General features: G+C 41.9%; 2 protein-coding genes across 5 annotated transcripts in view; one reads left to right on the top strand and one right to left on the bottom strand.

Annotated features, from left to right (window-relative positions):
- The first annotated feature begins 10,729 nt into the window (after positions 1–10,729).
- LOC115447545 (actin, muscle-type A2) lies at positions 10,730–12,310 on the top strand. The gene has a single exon (XM_030174667.2). It carries the CDS (start codon positions 11,017–11,019, stop codon positions 12,145–12,147), a length of 1,131 nt encoding a protein of 376 aa, XP_030030527.1. The 5' UTR covers positions 10,730–11,016; the 3' UTR covers positions 12,148–12,310.
- Positions 12,311–12,697: 387 nt separating this feature from the next.
- The window catches only part of LOC115447547 (calcitonin gene-related peptide type 1 receptor), a 73,227-nt gene continuing 63,482 nt past the window's right edge, over positions 12,698–22,442 (bottom strand). Inside the window, exons 3-9 of one of the 4 annotated variants that reach the window (XM_030174674.2) lie at positions 20,969–21,063; positions 18,615–18,682; positions 15,588–15,844; positions 14,496–14,596; positions 14,318–14,409; positions 13,461–14,226; positions 12,698–13,388 (exon numbers count right to left, since the gene is read on the bottom strand). In XM_030174674.2, the coding sequence (XP_030030534.1) occupies positions 13,344–13,388; positions 13,461–14,226; positions 14,318–14,409; positions 14,496–14,596; positions 15,588–15,774 (1,191 nt within the window). In that variant the 5' untranslated portion in view covers positions 15,775–15,844; positions 18,615–18,682; positions 20,969–21,063 and the 3' untranslated portion in view covers positions 12,698–13,343. Of the gene's footprint in view, positions 14,227–14,317; positions 14,410–14,495; positions 14,597–15,587; positions 15,845–18,614; positions 18,683–19,539; positions 19,800–20,968; positions 21,064–22,442 lie in introns of those variants that run through there. The other 3 variants (XM_030174668.2, XM_030174672.2, XM_030174671.2) reach the window with 3 other exon arrangements.

The raw sequence follows: 22,442 nt of genomic DNA on the forward strand, positions 1-22,442 counted from the left end.
TTTGAACAAACGGACGATGTTGTACCCGTACAGGGTAATGTTTATTAAGTATATATTTTATAATGATAATACGCTACAATAGATTTTTAGTATTTAAATGACTCAAAAGTACCTTAATAAACACAAATACTTAAAAAAGATATCACCGGGTTAAATTCAGACAGAACAAATACCTAACTGGTGCTGCCAGTTCTGAAACTAAATTACACCTTAAAATAAAAAAAAAAAAAAAAAAAATAATGCTGGAAATGTGACAAAACTATTTTTGATACGTAAAATAATTATAATTAAAGTAGTACTTACTAAAATCATTAAATATTCATGACAATTAAAAGAATTATTCATTTAAAAACCTTGGCTTGCCTATATTTTATTTATTATCTATGGAGGCAAAAGCCTGGATTATTTTCAGTACTGATTGATATAAGATATAGAATATTATATAATAATAGCGTATAATAGAATATTATATAGAACTGTTGGAATTTCAATATTAAAGTACAAATAATTAATCTATATTATTCTATATTTATCTTATGAGAAACCTTCGTGTTTAATATTTATCTATGTCATTTATGCAGTTTATGGTTGTAGGTGACTGTCACGTAAGCCTTTCAAGTGAGAGACGAAAATATAAAAATTTAAATATAATTTATTCAGTTTTTGTCTTTAACCTTATTTCCCATAAGAACTCTACTATAGCTATGCATGCCTGGTAGAATTTTAACCGTATTCTATCTATGAGTGAGAGAGAAGGAAATATTGAAACGTAAAGCTTCGTAAAACCTAACGACAGTGAGAGTGATGATTATATTTTGTGCGCGGGTTTGACATTAATAAAAGAAATGCATAACATTGGTTTTACTATTTTAATAATAAAAATAGGGAATTAAAATCTCCCAAAGTTTGCAATCCTTTTCGTTTATAATCCGGAATCCCTTGATTGTATTTTACGTCATTTTTATTGTGTTTTCGTAAATTGGCAACCCTTTTCATTTAAGTTTTATGAAGTATTCCTTGACTGTATTTTGCGTAATTCTTATCTTGTTTTCGTTGTCAATATTGGATAGTATTTTTACGGTTGATTTTATTTTATTGGTTAAGAATGCTGTTATGTGGAAAAGATACAATGTGCGCATGCGTCTCCGATCAGCTGTTTTTGCGTGCAATGGCCTCGCTGCGGCAGGCGATCGGCCCAAAGGTGCATCGCCGCGCGCTGCTTTCTTTGATTACGAGCGACGAGCGTTGCAATTTTCGGATTATAGAAAATGCGGATTGGGTTTGTTTAATACCACTCGTTAATTCATTAATTATGAACGCGTAGTTGTTTTTTTGAAAGAAGAATGAAATAGGTGCATACTGATTTTCATTATTTCTACTTAAGGTTATAGCTTAAGGTCCATTTTTCATACATTTTGTTTCACCTTTAATCTGGGTAACTAAACAAGTATTGACAAGTAAAGAATTTAAATTCACGTCTAGTTAGTGATTAGTTCTCGCAGTTGAAAGAAAAACGTAAAAATAATTAATATGCATGAATATTTCGGCCTTTAAAATTTCGTCGTTTTAAATTGTCGTAGAACTAGACAAAAAGTTACTGGACCAAAGTTGTAGAGAATTTAATTTGCAACAAAAAATGTTTATAATTTTTTTTTTTGACAGATAAATAGTTTAAGGGATACATCGTAAAAAACCATTTCAACCCCCATTTTCAAGATGGCGGCCGTGGGACAAGGGTGGCGACCCCACAAACTTGGTTTTAGCTTTACACTGACCCCCCCTACACTTCAAAAAAATAAAATTGCGTCCTCTAAAAAACGCAAGGTAAGGCCTAAAAAATGTAACATTTCAATGGACTAGACATCTTTATTTTTATATAGGCATAAAATAATACTTTACTTTAAAAACATCGGTAGGCTGTCTTTAACACGCTGTATAATAGTATAGACTATAGATATGGATTACCGCAAACTTGATGAAAACAACAAAAAAGATATTTTAGCAACTTTCCGGTACTTTTCGTAACATAATTGTGGATATTATGCTCCGTCGGATTAGGTATTTAACTAAATGTAAACAAAGAATGACATGTGATTCCTGGGTAGTCAACCTTTTTTAACGAAAGTGTTTACGAAGGTTTTAGTGTCAAAGAAAATACTGCGTATAACTAATACTTAAAATGATTAAATTCAGTTTAGAAACAAAACAAATCACTAACAATAAATAATAGTCTAAAACAAAACTAAAAAATATGATAAAGAAATATATTTCTACAATGCAGAATTTATCGATAATCGGTGTCCGCTTAATCGATCAAATTAAATGTCGAGTTAGTTTTAATGGAGTCTCAGGCGTGGTACATGACAGTCGTACTCTTGAATTAGTCGGGTTATCTGTGTTACACTCCATTATAAAAATATTTTGAGTGCCTGACGTTTTAAGATTTTTTTTCTGTTGATAGTTCGCGATGGTTTATAACAGATACTTAATAACCAAATTACTTTAAGTGGCGTGTAGGTTATGAAAACATCAATTGTGTTACGCCATATTTCGTAATGACTTTCCTTTTTACGATTTGTTTACATTATTTAATTACCTAAACCGATGGAATATAGATAAAAAAGTTTACTTTAGTGTTACGTAACTTTTAGGAGGGGGCGGGGGGGGGGGTACAGGAAACGTCACGGCGCATTACATGGGAGAGTGGGGGGTTAACAAAATTTCAAAAATTGCGTCACGTAATACTTGAACAGCCCCTAAGGGCAAATCACATTTACAGTTTTATTTAGAAAATAAACAGATACTAATAGGTAGGTAGTGTGGTTATAATTTTAATACTTACTTTTGTTGCTGTTATAACAAATTAATAGGTAAGTACTTATATTTGTGATTAATGGAAGGAGAATTATTTACGTTTATTGTTCGATTTTATGAATGTTTAAATTATTTACGCATAATAGGTAATTTAGTAGGTATGTCAACGTTTGTCGAACGAATCAAGACTAATTCGTTGGCTTAGTTTTTGTTTTCCGTTAAATTGCCCCCGATATCTTAACTGCCGCCAATTTTTTTTACATCGGATTACCTTTTGAAATATTTCACCCTTAGCCACTGCTACTTGCCAGTTGATAGAACAATAGGACGATTTTCCAAAACCCTTTTAAAACGCCGCCCTTGTCACTCGCGCACCCGAAAGGTGCCACAGGCTCGAAAATTTCCCCCGGTAAATCCTTAGCGCACGAGAGGCTTTACTGCGAGCTTCTCCTAAACACATTAAAATTTAGCCGTATTCACGTGCACTAAAAACATACGGCTGAGGCATATCTCAACACAACAATAACAATAAACAAATCAAAACTAACTAGCAAGCATAAACAAAGTAATTAACAATCAAACTAGTATTTAACGTAACGAAGACTCAATCGTGTGCGCATAAATGCCGATAAAGGACTGAACTAAAAGCCGATACTCGAGCGCACGACATGCCGCCGCCGGTCCCCTTGCTACCGCGTAATTGTATAAATAGCATTATAACCACACCTATATCTTTTAGATAAAATGCATAATACTGCCTACTCGTTTATCAATTCTTAACTACTAGTTAGTTCAAAATTGTAGTAACAAGTGACGCAAACGTCTTATTACGCATGTAGTATGTTTAAACTTGTAGTCAAACCTCTTTGGCTGTACTATTTGTATAGGCTGGTTTTGATGACATTAAAAAGGGTTACATCTATATTATTATATAAAGCTGAAGAGTTTGTTTGTTTGTTTGTTTGTTTGTTTGTTTGTTTGTTTGAACGCGCTAATCTCAGGAACTACCGGTCCAAACTGAAAAAATCTTTTTACGTTGGATAGCCCTATGTTCGTGGAGTGCTATAGGCTATATATCATCACGCTATACCCAATAGGAGCGGAGCAGTAATGCCTAATCTCAGGAACTACCGGTCCGAACTGAAAAAATCTTTTTGCGTTGGATAGCCCTTTGTTCGTGGAGTGCTATAGGCTATATATCATCACGCTATACCCAATAGGAGCGGAGCAGTAATGGTTAATCTCAGGAACTACCGGTCCAAACTGAAAAATTATTTTTGCGTTGGATAGCCCTATGTTCGTGGAGTGCTATAGGCTATATATCATCACGCTATACCCAATAGAAGCGGAGCAGTAATGCCTAATCTCAGGAACTACCGGTCCGAACTGAAAAATTCTTTTTGCGTTGGATAGCCCTTTGTTCGTGGAGTGCTATAGGCTATATATCATCACGCTATACCCAATAGGAGCGGAGCAGTAATGGTTAATCTCAGGAACTACCGGTCCAAACTGAAAAAATTTTTGCGTTGGATAGCCTTTTGTTCGTGGAGTGTTATAGGCTATATATCATCACGCTATACCCAATAGGAGCAGAGCAGTAATGGCTAATCTCAGGAACTACCGGTTCGAACTAAAAAAAACATTTTGTATTGGATAGCCCTTTGTTCGTGAAGTGCTATAGGCTATATATCATCACGCTATGACCAATAGGAGCAGAGCAGTAATGGCTAATCTCAGAAACTAGGAGTTTGAACTGAGTAACTCTTTTTGTGTTGGATAGCCCTTTGTTCCTGGAATGCTATAGGCTATATATATCATCACGCTATGCCCAATAGGAGCGGAGCAGTAATCGCTAATCTCAGGAACTACCGGTTCGAACTGAAAAAAATATTTTTGTGTTGGATAGCCCTTTGTTCCTGGAGTGCTATAGGTTATATATCGTCACGCTATGACCAATAGGAGCGGAGCAGTAATGAAACATGATGCAAAAACGGGGACAATTTATTAGTTTTGAGAGCTTCTGTTGCGTGCGCTGCGTAAACGGTTAAAGTTATGCAACAATAATGTATGACGGGATTGTTCCTCTTAAAAAGTTCTACAAAATTATATCATAAAACAAAGTCCCCCGCTGCATCGGTCTGCCCGAACGTGTTAAACTCAAAAACTACCCAACGTATTAGGATAAAATTTGGTATGGAGACAGTTTGAGACCCTGGGAAGAACATAGGCTCCCGGGAAAATATATAGCGTGACTTTTATAACGGAAAACTTTAGCCTGAAAAACTTTATAACGCGGGCGGAGCCGCGGGCAAAAGCTAGTTAGAATATAAGAAAGAAATGAATAAATAATGTTTACAGCCATTTTTAATTTATTTTTCTATCTATAAAAATGAGTGAATCTAATGAGGAAATTCGATAAGTATATTATAAACTAAAAAATAATTATTTTAATGCACATATTTTTTCCCCAACCTACTATAAAATATTTTATTTCTAATTTGTCATAGCAAAGTAAACATTTTGCTCAATAATTGCAACAGATTTGTAGTTATTTATACATTTTAACCCAATTAACTACTGCAATAATTTAATTATAATTTAGTAATACGAGTAAAAAGCCATTGAGAACGCACGTAAGTATTCATTTTCAAACTTTTGAAGTCACAATGTAGCGGGATATTCTGAATTGTCTCCGATTTTTTAAGTAATATAGCTGCCTTAGTGTTGCCAGATATCTGCTTCGTGGTAGTCCTATAGGCTCAAACTGAAATAGAAATCTCTTCAATTGATTTAAAAAAAAAACACTAAAGCAATGAATGTGCGAAACTAATGCTCGGCGATTTCCCATTTTAGAAACGGCTCTTTAGACTGCTTCGGTGGCATTATTGTATTGCGTGCGTGGTACGATGACCGGTCTGAGATCTTGGGTTTGAATGGCGGGTCGGGAAAGTGATATAGGGTGTTTGCTCCATATCAGCCCGGAGTCTGGAGTCCTGAAATGGAAATAGGCCTTCATCCTATCACGTTGTGGGACTGAAAACACATCGCGAAAATGTTGGGTATTAGTTGCGGCGCTGCTTTTACCTTCGGGTCAAGCATGAGTGTGTAAGTATGTTTGTTCTTTATACAAAAAATCCTCCAAGGCATTTAAATCCCCATGAATTAAGAAAAAAATTCGCAATCTAACTTTCGTAAGTTGAAAGTGAGCCTACATGTAACTAACTTACAAGTACCGATATTTGAGCGAAATCGAACTCAAGGTCACGTGGAACGAAAAATGAATTACCTATAACCTAAGATATTTTTAGTAACATTTTTCTGCAAAGTAGAATGAACTAACATTTTGTTTTAGATTTTTGTGATGCGATATAATTCTTCGCGCTCGTTGCAATTGTGTTTTATGCTGTCGATATTAATTATTTGCTTTGGGAATTTTAAGTAACTTTTACGTACTTACTTTAACTAGGACATTCAATAAATTAATAACGAATGTTTTTGTAAGTACATAGGTGCAAGGTACGCAGATGGGATTTTATGCAGTTGGTAGTTAGTCGCATAAAAAGTAGTTAGCAGATAATGCCAGTTCTACGTATTATTAGTCAGCGGTATTTAGGTACTGGGTCCATATTACAAAGCAAATGCCGACTAAGCGGCGGCGGTCGCGCACGCCGCACAGTGGTAAAGTTTGTATGGGACCGCGGAAAAAACTATTTTTGAGGAAGATATGAATTGAAATCGGTATTTTATGGTTAAATTTGCTTATTATATAACATACATTAAGAAATATAAGTGTGTAATTTATAAAAGTGTTAAAAATGAATAAAAATTATATAAATTTAATGCTGGAACTATGCATATGCAACGGGCATTTATAATAAATATAGATACATAATAATTTGCCACTTTTTACAATCAAATTTTGTTATTGAGTTTATATATAGAAAGCATAAAAATAATGAAATAAAAAAGGAAACAAATATTACTAGGCTTATTACTAACTCTGTATAATGCAATTAGACAATTTTTATAATTATTAATTATAAATTACTATTATTGACAACTACTTTTTATTAATTATTTTCAGTAACGTAACGCTTTAACTTCATCATTTAAGGAAATTTTTTATGTGATCACAATTTTGAAGCTATAAATTGCTCTGATGAAGTCAAGAGCATATGCATAATGTCTTCATTGGTTGACTCACGTGAACATTCCCTCGAATGATATAACCTATAACGTCGATAATCCTTGTTGCATGCTCTTTGAACTTCTATTAGAATAACTATAGATAGAGCAGCCGAGGAAGCTATTTTACTACCATGAACAAGAACTTTGTGAACCGTATTGGACATATAATACCAAATGTACAAACTCACGTATAGTTTAGCAAGTTGGGTTTTCTACATGATCCCCTTCATATCGTTTTGAGGGTCCAGAGCCACTTTCTATGGCATTGGATTCTGGAGGAATCACATTAATTAGAAATGTATTATTTGGCCACTCTTTGTTTTTGCCAAAAAAAAATATTGCTTTCTTCTTGATGCGGCATGCCACATTTTCGTGAAATTAGGCAAAAATATTTTACTTGACTTGTTATCTATTTAATCTAGTATAGTTTCTGAAAATTTTGGATAGTTACTTTTTAGACTTTTAATACACTTATACACTTCCCGGTTACTAGACAAACAATGTTAAGTACCTGAATTTAAACATTTGCTAAAACTTGCCACAACTATCGAATACTGTATTACTTTGTCAAATCTGTATTAGTAAATAAAGAGGAAAATGATAATTTATGAATTTTATAGTCCAAATCTGTTATTTTCGTGTTAATTACCGTAATTATAGTGTTTGTCCTTGTTTTTTGTTTTTCCGACAACAAAGAAACTCCCAAGTAAAATGGTCATTTTTCAAAAGTTTGCAAATTATTGCAGCTGAAACCTATCTGATAGTTATCCTACATCATTAGAGTATTATTTATGATATGTTTCATTTTAACGCTCGTTGACGCAAAAAAGTTACAGCCAATGAAACAACAAAAATTGGAAAAATAAAGGTTATGTTGTTTGAATCCAAGCCATACATAAATTAATGTACAAATAATAATTATTTTATCGTTTTTAAATACCTTAATATATGCTTCCTTAAATAAAATAAAAAATAAAACAATAGTATAACTTGTATAACCAGTGTGACACTTCAAACAAACGTCTTTTTTAACTCAATATTACGTCGCATCCAGTCTTACAAGTTTGGGGCCTTAATTTTCCTATAAAGAATACACTAAATTAAATATCCTTCTAGGCTCTAGTTGTCCAACTTGTCTACTTTAGGTTTTCGACATAAACTATGGCAATATCTGATTTGAAAAAAATGGTATTTTTTCCGCGTTTTTTACCACTGTGCGCCGTGTCGCGCTGCGCCCGCACCGCCCGGCACGATCAGCTGTGCGCGAACGTTAACCCGTCAGCTGATGTATGTGCGTGTTACATTACGACGTTTTGTAAATATTGACTTGTTTATTATTTCCTTTTAAGTAATTGTTTAATGTATCTATCCGTACGTGATGTAGTACAGAAATTTAAGGAAACCTAGTTGAATAGTAATCATTCGATCGGTTGTTTTTTGTGCCATCATGTCAGGAATCACCAGGCCTATAACCTGTCTTCATTTTCGGTTACATTTCTCTTACACCCTGTATTAATTGTGCTGCTTCATTTCTCAGAGATTATATTTTTATGCTACAAAAAATATAAGGACAACTAATGTGGGAAAGCTTTTATGAAGCTGTAAGGAACCATAACAATTTGCCACATCAATTTATAAGCAGATGGATTAAACCGAGATGTTGTCGGAAAGTGCGTGGATGTCAACACGTTCGTCGCACGTGGCGCGCGCACATTATTAGACGCATTTGTTTGGACCAGCACATTCTTAACTTTTGCTCGTTGTTATGATCACCAAATTATAAAGATTGATGATTTGGCAAACGAACGATTTTTTGTAATTAAGGTGCATTCGGCTAATTTCGGGCATTGCAAAGAGTCTCTCAAGTCTTGCGCTTTAGGGGAGGCCTATGTTCAGCAGTGGACAGCTGTAGGCTGATGATGATGATGAAAAAGTCTCGAAACGACAACTCTTACCCGAATGCACCTTAATATGATTATCTGTAAGGGCATTAAGACCTCTGGTATTGTCAGCTGCTGTGCGTGTAACTAAGTTAAAAAAAAGATAAGTAGTCGCCGGTACACAACTCGTTGTTTCTTCTCATATTGCGTGATGCTGTGAAGGCGTTTGACTGGGTGTGGAGTGTATACTTCTCGTCTGAACAGCGGCAGATATGAAGTAAAGGTGTAGTGTTGGGAAATGGCAAATACTTAACAAACCACGTACTTCTTTCCAGCCGTGCCAAATGCCAAAACCTTATACATCCCTAGCCACCCAACCCTTTAACCTTTTTGAAAAATATTCCGTCTCGAGAAATCTTCGTTTTTCAGTTTTCTAGAGGCTTCTACGCTTTGTTGTTTTCTTTTGAACTCATGCTTACACGCCGTCGCGCGTTAGCTAGACTAGTTTCCTTGGTCGCGGCTATCTATACCTTGAAGAGTGCCGCGACCTATTGACCCAATTTCTAAAAAACTTTTGAACACACAGACGCACACATACTTAAGTACCAAATTAAAGCCCTTAAACATGCTATCCAAATATACATTATACTAGAACGTGTTAAAGTTAAATATAGTGACAACATTTACAAATAACTTTATTAAATAGTAGAATTATGACTTAACAATATGTCCGTATCATCCCTATAATGTTCCTAGCTCTATGAAGGGGGTCGGCACATCATATACGCGCTCTTTACCCATTTCTTTACTTATCGCTGATTTGTCGGTGTCGGCTCGCAGCTGACGGGGTCAGCGCGTCGCCATAACTGCATTCTATTCCATGCAGTATTTTTTGCGTGTTGTGTGTATAAACATACAGACAGACAAAATGGTAGACATCGGTCTGCCGCAATATCAGTTGTGATTATTTACTCGTCACTTCATTTTGTGCAAATTAAATGTAGCTAAATTTTTTTTTCTCTAATAAACCATTAAACAAAAAAATTATACCGCCTTCAAAAACCATTAAATACCAGAAAATGATTAACATACCTATATATATATATATATATATATATATATATATAGTGGTTACCAGTTTCGGAGTCGGTGCCTAATAATTAGACTCCAGAATTAGTAACCAGTGTTAAATTTTTTTTTTTTGGAGGCGGTTAAATTTTTCTTAAATGGTTTTTATTTTTTCTTTTTTGTGATAGTAAGAAATAAATTGTATCGATGGCGCAGTTGTGTTGAGCGCTCGGTACGACTATCGCGCTGAGATGTTCATTTCTGTCTACCCGTGAAAACGGGAAAAGGTGTCATGATATATACAGGGTCATTTTGACATCGCGTTACTAAATGAATGAAATGTTATTCATTTTATGCTATATATGTATAAATATGTAACGACTAGATTCAACCAAACTTTACGCAAAAACATAACTAAAAAGGCTCAAGGAAAGGAAATTCGCTGACGTGTTATAAAGTGACGCGCGACAATCATTCTAATGATTACCGCTCGTTACAGAAATTCTTCAGCGCTTATTACTAAATCGTTTACTTGTCTTTCATTTTAAAACAGAAAAATGTATTTAACGGTCACTTAAAACCTACACTAGCATGGAAAGCGCTGCGCCGGTGACGCTTTCGTTTGTCGGCACCTAAACAATGTGTGCGGTTGAGAGTATTGAGAGCCCACGTCGCTTGCGGTGTGGGCCAATCTATTTATCGCGTATGAAGTGCCGAGTGGTGACGGTGCGATGCTCTTAAATGGCAGTAGTGGTGCGGCGGCGCGGTGCGGGCGGGCGCGCGCCTTGTACGGCTGTGCGGGTGTGCCAAGTGTCGCCGCGGGCGCTGTATATAGCGCGCGGCGGCCACGCTCGCGTCCACTGTCTCCGCCACCGCCGCCGCATCAGCCACGTCCCCTCCGCGACGCCGCTCGCTCACTTACAATAAATAAGTTGTCGGTGGCACCGTTGCATCTATTTACAGTTGCGAGTTTCGGTTGAGACCGAGCGCAGTGCTAACACAGTTGGTGAGGCAGTGACGCGAGAGTTCCTGTGCAGTTTCCGCAGCAAAGCAACTAACCGACGACATGTGCGACGATGATGCGGGCGCCCTTGTAGTGGACAATGGGTCCGGTATGTGCAAGGCGGGCTTCGCGGGCGACGACGCACCGCGCGCCGTGTTCCCCTCCATAGTAGGCCGACCACGCCACCAGGGCGTCATGGTGGGCATGGGACAGAAAGATTCTTATGTAGGTGACGAGGCGCAGAGCAAGCGAGGTATCCTCACGCTCAAATACCCCATCGAGCATGGCATTATCACCAACTGGGACGACATGGAGAAGATCTGGCATCACACGTTCTACAACGAGTTGCGCGTGGCGCCCGAGGAGCACCCCATCCTGCTGACGGAGGCACCGCTCAACCCGAAGGCAAACCGCGAGAAGATGACGCAAATCATGTTCGAGACGTTCAACTGCCCTGCGATGTACGTGGCCATTCAGGCGGTGCTTTCGCTATACGCGTCCGGCCGTACCACCGGCATCGTGTTGGACTCGGGCGATGGCGTGTCGCACACCGTGCCCATCTATGAAGGGTACGCACTGCCGCACGCCATCCTGCGTCTGGATCTGGCCGGACGCGATCTCACCGATTACCTGATGAAAATCCTGACGGAGCGCGGCTATTCGTTCACGACGACAGCTGAGCGCGAAATCGTGCGCGATATCAAGGAGAAGTTGTGCTACGTGGCACTGGACTTCGAGCAGGAAATGCAGACGGCTGCCGCTTCCACCTCACTGGAGAAGTCGTACGAGCTGCCCGACGGACAGGTTATCACCATCGGTAACGAGAGATTCCGGTGCCCCGAGGCGCTGTTCCAGCCTTCGTTCCTGGGTATGGAATCCTGCGGCATCCACGAGACCGTGTACAACTCAATTATGAAGTGCGACGTGGACATCCGCAAGGACCTCTACGCTAACACAGTACTGTCGGGCGGCACCACCATGTACCCGGGTATCGCCGACAGGATGCAGAAAGAGATCACCGCGCTCGCGCCATCCACCATCAAAATCAAGATCATCGCACCCCCCGAGAGAAAGTACTCCGTGTGGATCGGTGGTTCGATCCTGGCCTCCCTGTCCACCTTCCAGCAGATGTGGATCTCGAAGCAGGAGTATGACGAGTCCGGGCCGGGCATCGTGCACCGCAAGTGCTTCTAGAGCGGCGCTCCCCGCGCGCCCCCGCCCGCGTCCGTCTGTCCGTCCGTCCCCCTCTGTTTTGCTACGTTTTGTACTGTAGATGTGCAGGTGTTCGGTGCGGCCTCGCGTCGTGTGACTGTGGTATCTTTAAGTTTATGTGGTTTAATATACTTTTGTTACTGATTATGGTTTTAATTATTGTTTACCTGCAGCGCCCTTGCCCCGTATTCCCGCTGTGTCGTCCGGGTGTCCCCTGCCCATACAAGGCGGCACTCGTCGGATACGTATAAATAAACAGATCAATGAGCGCAGTTTAATTTAGTGCCGATGCGCCGCCAATTATCGGGGCATCGGCATACGAGCCGATCGTGTACCCCCCGTCCGTCCCCCGCAATTGCGCCGCTTCCCGCGCCCGAGCCGTTATTTATATTCCCGTTGTCGATGACACGGGAAATGAACTTGATGCTCTAATATTGCACCTGGATTTCGACCACTTGCAGTAAATAGAACGCACTCCGCGGCGTAATGGGTTATATGCTGGTATTTTGGGATATGTAAATGAAACTTACAATAATAGTGATTTGTTTTTATTGACAATATACAAAAGTATATACATAAGTGGTAGCAGCGCGAGTGGTCGGTCGGTAGTGCGCGTGAGTGCGTCACCTCCTCCCGTCGTGCGGGCCGGACCGACCGCACCTCCCGTGCCCCCACGGAACCATAAGTTTCCAGCACAGATTACGATCGAGCGTGAGTAGCGCACGCGCACGCGCTTAGAACCATGTGGCGTTATTGTTAACTGCACAGTTAAAAGCTTATAATTATGCAACCACAACTTACATTAGGTATAATGTACATAGGTACGTATGAGTCGCGACCGGAGCAGCGCCGCGCTCTCCACTCGTGTGTATTAATAACTACAGGTCAACCAGTCCATAACAATAGACTCGATTCTCTTGCGAACATATTGTGCTACTATATACAAACGAACATATTGTCAACAACAGTCAGTCTCGCGGCGGAGAGGTGTGGCGAGGGGCGGAGGGCGCAGGGCGGAGCGGGGCTGCTCACAGCAGCCGCGCGTCCGCCGGCGCATCGTCGTCGCTATCGACGCACTCGAAGCGGATGTGTCGCGCCGTGCCGCGGCGTCGCTCGAGAGGCGCACCGCCGTCGCCGTTGGCGCGCGGATCCGGGAGCGCCCCGCCGCCCGCCGCCAGTCACACCTTGTCCTCGCCGCCGGCCGGCGCCGCCGAGCGCACGAACTGTAACAGTGGAGCAGGTGAGGGTCCCGCCGGCGTCGCACCGGTCCCGCCCGTCTCCCGCGCCATACTCACCGACACTGTAGTGGCGGTGGCCGAGTTGGCGCGCGGGCGGAACGTGAGAGCACGCCACCGCCGCCGCAGCTGTGCCAACACTTCGCCATTACAGAAACAGTACAGCACCGCCACGCACAACCCCTGCAGTGACGTCGTCAGTGCCGAGACATACTCGTACGCGAGCCACCAGGAGGCCGTGCGCGGCGGACGGAACGGCGTCAACAGGTACTGCAGGCCCAGCAGCGGCGCCAGCAGACAGGTGGCGCGCAGCGCGTGTAGCGCGGTCGCGGAGGGACGCGCCGCGCCGCCCACACTGCCAGCCGCTCGCAGCTTAGTACACAGCACGCGTACAATGTTGCACAGGAAGGCAAGGTTAAGCAGCACTGCGCCGACCGCCAACACGGCTAGCTCAGGCCGCGGACCCGCCTCGTCCATCCAGCAGAGCGGATCGTCGGCGGCGGCGCGGCGCGCAGCGTTCACGGCGGCGGCCGGCACCGGTAGTAGCCAGCCCGCCGCCAGCAGCGCGCGTACCAGCCGCCGCTCCGACACGAACGCGCTCACCAGAACTGTGTGCAGGTATAGTCCCTCGCACAGCATCCACGTGTAGTTGGTGAGCAGCACGTACTGCAGCAGCGCGTTGAGTGCACAGCACCAGGCGGGCGAGGCGTGCAGCACGTCGGGCGCGCGCACCACCAACCCGTACCACGCCAGCCACAACGCGTTGTTAGCAGCGAACGAGGCGAACAGGTTCATGTGGACCGTGATGCGCGCGCACCGCAGACTCCTGCACACACACACACACGCATATACATAGAAACATACATCGTGGCCGTGAGAGGACAGGGGTCCGGTAAGTGACATATGCCGACGCTCACCGGAAGTACAGCAGGATGGCGAGCGACATGACGAGCGCCACCAACGACACACTGTAGCCGGTCTCGTAAACCGCAATGATGTCGCTTACGTCCTGCGGCGAAGTCGTTCACATCAGTATGCTATTAAATATGTTGTGGGTTAAAAGATAACAAGCACGATACGATATATTATACCGACATCCTCAGGCTTGACGCAGGTGGTGTAGTTGGACCAGGGGCGGCCAGTGGCCGGGTGCCGCCACCATGTCCCGTTGGCGGTGCATTCCTTGTGCGCAAACACTGAAACAGTGAGATGTTTGGGTGAGACTCAAATATTTTTTTTTAAATACAAAAAAGGCGGTTAGAAAACGACTTCGATCACCTGGCTAGAAAATCTCACACTCATAGTACCAGTGGAACCCGGTTAGTTTCTATCTAGGACAAAAATACAAAAACCACACAAGCGCGAGTTGAACTCACGCACCGAGGGTTGCGTACTAACTTGTAAGTGAGGTATCTAAATATATAAGTCCAAACTTAATAAACATAATTTTACCGTTCGATCTCTAGACATCGTTATTGCAGTAACCGCACACAATAAGTTTGAAATTCGCTTTTTTTGTTATTAAAGTGCATACATAAATCACACATCACACATACACACAGACACACCTACACACATGCCTTTTAACCCTGAATGGGTGGGTAGGGGCTCAACAGTTGCACCCACTTGCCGCCGTGTGTATTCCCTGCCATGATGTGATAGGACGAACCTATCGCTATTTCGGCTACAAATTCCAGACTCCGGCCTGATACTGAGTAGACAAACCCGACATCACTTTGCCATACCCGGGGATCGAACCCGAGACCTAAGCACTGCAGTCGGACCGTAATAGAATTTCGCCACCGAATCAGTCAACATTAAAGTACATACATGTTTACGGTTTCAGATTTTTTCCTTTTCTTGTGCTATATGCTATATTGCTTCTTGCCAAATTTGATGATTCTAGGTTCTTTGTGAAATCGTAAAAAACTGTGAAAATATGCGACATAAACGGCCGTATAATTTGGGTGGATTGAGTTACAAATACAATTTTTCACAGCTTAAAGTGATTGTAGGCCCAAGTATTTGATTAACATAAATTTCAACTTGTTGCCTGTACGCGTTCTTCAAAAAAGGGTCTTGACTGTGGAAGGACAGACAGATAAAAAGGTTATCCTGTAAGGGTTACTTTTGAGATACGAAACCCTTTTATAAAACATGTGATGTGTAAATCCGGAGCGCACTCACGGTCGGTGCTGAAGCCGGGCACGAAGCCGGGGCAGCGCGCGTACGCGGTGTTGTTGACGCTGGTGTGCGGCCAGCACAGCCACGTGTCAAACGTGCCCTCGCAGTAAGGCCCCGCCGGCGGCTCGGTGCTGTTGTTGGCGGCGGCGCAGGCGGCTTGGTCCCGCGCGATGCGCTCCTGGTCGTCCATGCCGCGCCCTCGGCGCCCGCCGGCCGCTCTGCTTGTCACCCCTCACACTTCACAGCATCTCACCGCTCGCCTGCAACACCGCAGCGATACAGCTCATATATACGCTAGCTAAGCTAACTAAATACACAAATAAATATTATATACCGAAACATTGTGCAATTTAAATTACGCATCGGCCTAAAACAGACATTTTAAAATCTATATAAATAAAAAAACACGAATTTTAAAGATTACATAGCTTGTATACTTGTATATTTTGTTAACCTGTACATAAAGTAAAATTATTTTTGTAGAAGTAAAATTAGGTTTGTAGAGCTTTTTAAAATCAGGTTTATTTTTGTTAAAATGTTGTTTTAGTAAAATATATTATTTATTATTCTCGTGCACGATGATCCGTAGCTGTGGTCACGTCTACGCGTGAGATACACCGTCGCCGCATGCTAGTGCAGATATAAATAATATAGCTACAATCGCTACGCTTGCTACGAGCCTACGGTGCTACGTTAGACGCCTTTCATAAAAGCTTATGATAAGTAATCTGTTAATTATTATAAGATCAATAGTGTGTTGAAGCACTCTTGGTCATGTTGTTATCGTCCACAACTTTAAAAGCCAATTAGAGGGAACTGAGTGTTTGAATTATAGTCGTTTATGCCAAATTGGATATTCTAAAGTTTTCCTCCCATTCCACTCACGTAGCAAACGCAGAGGTACTTGATCTAAAAGTAATGACTATAATACGATTAAGAAAACGCTTAAACACAAAATAAAATAGTTATAGTTTAGTTAAAATAGTTAACAAGACCGAGAAGATGAGTTCCGGGGCTCTAGTTAGCGCGCTGCGTTTGTTCATAATGTCGTTATAGCATGTGAGCAGGCAGCACTGGCGCGGCATAGTGCGGGCGCTCGTCGCTGCGCCTCTGAGGAAGACACGTTGTCTACAACTCAAAGGAGTTGGCGAAAGATAATAGACATCGATGACTTTATATCGGCAAAACTAAAAGTAATATAGGGGGTCTGCGCAATAGAACAAATAGCCGACGTGATACACTGACGGGTTACGAGGTCTGAGGTCTTAGATTCGACAACCCACCTTTGCGAAAGACCACAGATTTATATTTAGGACGATTCGCGGGGCTTAGGATATTTAAAAAAAACACAATTGCAATAGACAATATGATTGGAAGCTTGCATAGACCTAGAATTCGGTTATACATTTAATGAAATCGGAACCCAAATATCAACTGTCAGATCTCAAGAAGTCGTGAACTCCTGCTTAGATCGTACCGTTAACGACAACTAATTATTGAAAAAAAAAACTTTTAATAAACGTAGATATTGTAATATTAATTTTTCAAACGACCTCCACCTACGTCCCCCCGTGACCATGAAGACTGCAATCTTCGAAACATAAGTGGAGTAAAAATGAAACAAATTTATCGTTGAAAATACTTTAAAATAGTGACAAACAATGTCAAACCCTAAACATAAGGAATTATTAAGCAATATATTTATATCTAGATTCGAGTAAAATATTTTGACAGATATCTCACTTGTTGATAGCCGAGATACTACATCACCTTTATCATTTTAATGTTTCTTCTTAGTCATAATAAGTCTGTCCGAATCCCACACTAACATAATAACATGCGACGCGTTATGTTCTACATGTTTTGGTATTTCCCATAAAGCACTGCAGCCAACATGATTGAACATCACGCGATGCGCTTTTACTGCCGTCGCTTTAAGTGGAGAAATCATAATGTATCACTGTAGTATCGACAGTTTAACGATGAAGAGCCGTTGACAGTTGACACTCCTACCCGGCATATTCTAGCACTGCCTTGTGTCAGAAGAGCCAGCGGACAAATGATACGATAAATGAGTTCCCGTTGTATCACTGGTGTCGCGGTACTAGCGGCCGAGGGCCGCAGGTCCGGGGGAGAGGTGCATAATTTCAATTATGATGAACTATCACGGGGTATTCGATGGTGTAATGAGTTCGGCGCACGCAGCGACACCGACCGCCCCGCGCCCTGTGCCTCACGCCTCGCACCTTTCATTATAGTGTATTTAACGATATTAAGGCATTGATGGCATACTCCCCATCCCCGCCCCCCCTGGTACACAGCGCTCCTCGACGATGGCAGCTGCAATATATTTTTTAATTTTATAAAGTATATAGATATTTTATATAGTATAGGTACGGAACTAACTGTATTCAGCGAGAGAAATAGCGTCATTAATTAGCGTGTAATGAATGTGCGGTAATTCAACAAAAGCTTTAAGTTGCGGTGAGGAGTGAGCAGCGCTGCAGCAGCCGATGGATATATGGGCGCATTTTCGCAGTGATGTTAAGAAACATTCCTGCAGGCCACTTTAGCCTCTACAGACATGCAGCTGTTCGGCGCATTCACTGTATGCCGCTCATTATTTCCAAATTGGAAGTACGCGAACGTACTTTTAGTGTGTTTTGGTATATGCAGTATTTGTGCACGTGTTCCTGCGTTCAGAATGTAACTCAATACAGCGCTATGAGCACTGACGCCAGCACGTCAGCTAAAGTTATCGCTATCGTCGGCTGGGCCGAGACACTGGGCGACACCCACCAGATAACAAAACACATGGGCCATTTATAGACTCATATTGCCGACACATGTGACAGGTTTGCCGCCGCACATGCCTTTATACCAGTTAATTAAATTGATGTTCATTTGCATTCGACATGGCTGTGTCACTAATATCCGTACTTTTATTGAACTTCCACGACTTTCCCTGTGGTGCGAGTGTACGGAATGATATTGTACACTCTGTATTGATTGATTGTACATGATACGTACCGCGACCTCTGCGCGTGATCGCTGTGGGGCGAAGGGAGCAGGAGGGGCACGCTTCTTCCCGATACCAGCTGAAACAACGAACAGGTTTATATTCTTAACTGTATTATTGACGTCGAGCTATAGTGGAGAGCAGTTAGAACAGACGAAAAACGTCGCGGATTCGATACACAAACTACCTTCGCTTAGGTCTAGGTGTTATAGATAATAATTATCTTATTTAAGTATGTTATTATTCAGCTAAGATCATTGTCTGCGCCGGTAGCACAGTTAATAGACCTACTTATCGGCGAATAACTATATCATTACCGATGAGTTCGAGTTGCGAGTTCGCCGCCTTGCGACGGTAGTTATAAGACTATAAAATTTACAGGACTAAAAATTTGAACAGCGGCTAGCTAAGATGTTTATTACATAGATACGTTGTCCGAGCTCAATACTGGCAAGACGAAAGTAAGGTAATTGCCCGACTTAACAGCCAATGAGCGTGCGGCACTAACGTTGTTACGTAACTGTCGATGTATATAATATATCCTTTTCTAACGAATGTATGCTGCATCTTTTTATTCCTTCTTCGAGCCTATTTGTAATTATATGTACAGGTACGTTAATATAGCAAATGGTGGGCCGTTTTTATGTGCCATTTTGTTAGTGTATGACGCGTCTATTTGTAAAACGTTATTGGCGGCTAGAGTGAACACACATACATACAGTCGGTATAATGAGAGGCGCGCGTAATGAGCGGAGCTTCGGCGTGGAATGACACATTTTTACTCCTGACGAATGTTTGAGTGTGTGAATGTCGCGTCCAAGACATCATGTATGTTAGTAATATTGCTGCTAGCGGAAACTTCACCCACCTATCTCTCTTTTTGTAAAGTCAAACAAAGCGCTTTCGCAGCCTTGTATTATGCGTATGATTACTTACCGCCCGATGACTAGTTCGATGTATAATATCCTTTTTACTAAAAGCCGTGATGGTGGTTCATTAGTTCGTTTGTATGCACGGCGGCGCGAGGTCGAGCCGTGGCGCGCGGGTTGTTTCTGAGCTAACTGCGCGCGGAGTTGTTCCCAGTCGCGAGTGAGTCGGCGCCCGCGCCGGCTCGCCAATAGTCGGCATTGTGCGCGGTCCGACAGGATTTCCCGTTTAACACGTCCGGCCATGTCTATCGCCGAGATTTTCGTCTCTCTATTATGTTTATATTAAAAGATTCCACCTTTAATCGAGCGCATCTGAACACCAATGAACGGTTTGTACAATGTGTTCATATTATATTTGGGCATTCGGAGTACGGGTTTCTCCCCAGGGTCGGTAAAACCAGCTGTAGTGTTAAACGATAGGCAAAGGCTATAACTTTGTTAGATTTTCAGTAAAATTAGGCAGTAGACTTAGAAGTCTTTAAACGTAATTATAGCCACAGGTTATAAGCTAAAATCCTTCAAGAATATGTATATATGTATGTTTATCACGTTTACATTGTGAAGACTGAGGTTATAGGTTCAATAAAAACGGCGGGGAAAAAAATAAGTATTGCACTCAAGCGTCGCTGCGACATTTGTAACAAGTACAGTGAAACTATTGAATGTAGTGAGGCAGGCACGCGATCGTGTCGATCTAGGAGCGGGCGTGTGCCTCATGCAGTTGATAGTCGGTCGGAGAGTATGTAGTTATGAATAATTTAGTACAGACGATATGAAACCTCGTCTTAACTCTGTGATTATGCGTTGTGTTTCGGTATAAGTTTTTCTGCGCCGTAGATTACAATGTTCACTAAAAGTACCCTTACAGTGCCGATAAAGTCAGTCGTTATAATTATTTGAACACAATGAGTATAAAGGATTAACTGTGAACTGGTATAATAATGAAGGCTGCATGCGCAGTACGAGAGCGCCGGTAATATTAAGGTAAATAAGAGTCGTGCCGGTGTAGCCGCGACGGTGGCGGCGCGGACTTTGTTACTAAATATTTACATTTAAATTGAAAGAAGGAAAATAAACTTATAAACGGTTGAACCACGAACCATTTCTCCCCATTGCATGCCTATCAAATCAAATTAAAAGGTGCGCGAAGCGGCTTGACGACTTTAAGTTCCCCGTGATACTCGGTGGCTCCAGCTCACGCAATTTATTGCGTCGACCCGATATCTACGTGCGTAAACAAAATCGTGATAACGAAACCTCGCGACTCGAATTTTTCTTTTAGGAAATCATGAAGGTTCTCTCCCCCGTCTCGATCAACGATATATGCAATCTACGATTAGACTTTATTTCCGACGGTAAGGCGCCGGGCACTGCGCTCGCTCACTTACCAAAGGACGGACGCAAACTTGGTGAACTGTGATTTAATTACTACTTACATGTGTTATTCCTCTCGCGTGTGATGCTGTGTTGTGAATGTGACCACAAGTGTCGTCTGCGGTGGCGCGACACCTCTCGCTTCACACTCGGGACACTATGGAGATTAGTACGGATGTTAGTTCAGGCGTTTCAAAAAACCAACCTATACGTAAGGAATAACATACGAATATTAAATGATTCGTGTTAATAGGCTTCTGCAAACAACTATGTTGTGTCGACGCTGCCGCCGCACTCCAACAATTATAATAAGGTCAGCAGACAAATTATTACCTCTTTCGGAGAAACCACATGTACTTATAGTTATGAATAAAAAAAACTTTTGGTAGTTCTAACTGAATGCCCATTAATTAATTAATTATTAAGTGCTGCGATTGTATTACAGGGTTTAATCGAGTGGATGATGACAAAGCTCTGACGTAGCAAATTACTTCACGTGATGTCATATCACGTTGTTGTACGTCAAGCATCGTCAGGCGTTGCGATTGGACGAGACGCGGCGCCAGGTAATCGCTATGGATTCAATTAAGATTAATATCTGTGAGATGGCGCTCGAGTCGCGGCGCTCGCGTCGGGTAGTCTGGAACTGATCCAAGCGGCGCGGCGCGGTGCGGCGCGGCGGGTCTGTGCGAACTGTTGCCGCTAATAACTTATTTGTTTAATAGTATGGAAATTATTTACGGTGGACGATCAAACTCTCTCTTTGGCTGCGCTCGTCGCTACCTTTTATTTTTTCTCCATTTACAAACAATATTATTTATAGGGCGTGAAAATAATTTTGTAATAAATGATCTCCACAACCATAATATCCATACTGTAAGAAGTGACGTCACTGTGTCGCCGATTACTTTAGCAGAAGATTAATAACGAAGTGACATATTGTGGCCTAGTGACAAGCTATTACACCCGCGAATGACAGTAACAACAAACAAACGTAACAGGTGACACCGCAGCACGAATGTAAAGAAGGTTCGCAGCGTCCCCGCGGTGAGTGCACGGACGCGCGACTTGTTGATTGAATCTTGTAACGAGCGCAGAGCGCAGAGCGCCGACACTCGACCGCAACAGCCCCGAGCGGCGGCCACTACTCGCGCAGATTATATCTCGTCTCACAACTTGTATTGTACCCGCTATTGTGGGTACTTTCTTTTATGTGGAACTTTATATTATGATAAAACCTCGTCGACTAATTTTGTTAACAATAGAAATGGGCACTCAAAAAAATGGAAAAACAATTTATCGGTTGCTTTATGTGTGGCATAAAACTCGAAACAACAATACCGCACGCACGCTTCTATTGTATTTATCTAGTTTTTTCGCCTTCAATTCCTCTGTTCTCGCACGTACTCAGATGACGACCATTTATTATCACTATTTGTCAAGTGACAACTTGCTTACTAATATAACGCCTCTCGTATTTTTGAAGTATGTAGTACTTAAGCTTCCAGCCATAAATGAAACAGCTCGATACGCAAA

This window comes from Manduca sexta, chromosome 14, assembly GCF_014839805.1.
Source record: "Manduca sexta isolate Smith_Timp_Sample1 chromosome 14, JHU_Msex_v1.0, whole genome shotgun sequence".
NCBI classification, from domain to species: Eukaryota; Metazoa; Arthropoda; class Insecta; order Lepidoptera; family Sphingidae; genus Manduca; species Manduca sexta.

What these genes read in the sequence shown, in the direction of transcription:
- LOC115447545 (XM_030174667.2), top strand. Translation starts at nt 11,017, where the DNA reads ATGTGCGACGATGATGCGGGCGCCCTTGTAGTGGACAATGGGTCCGGT.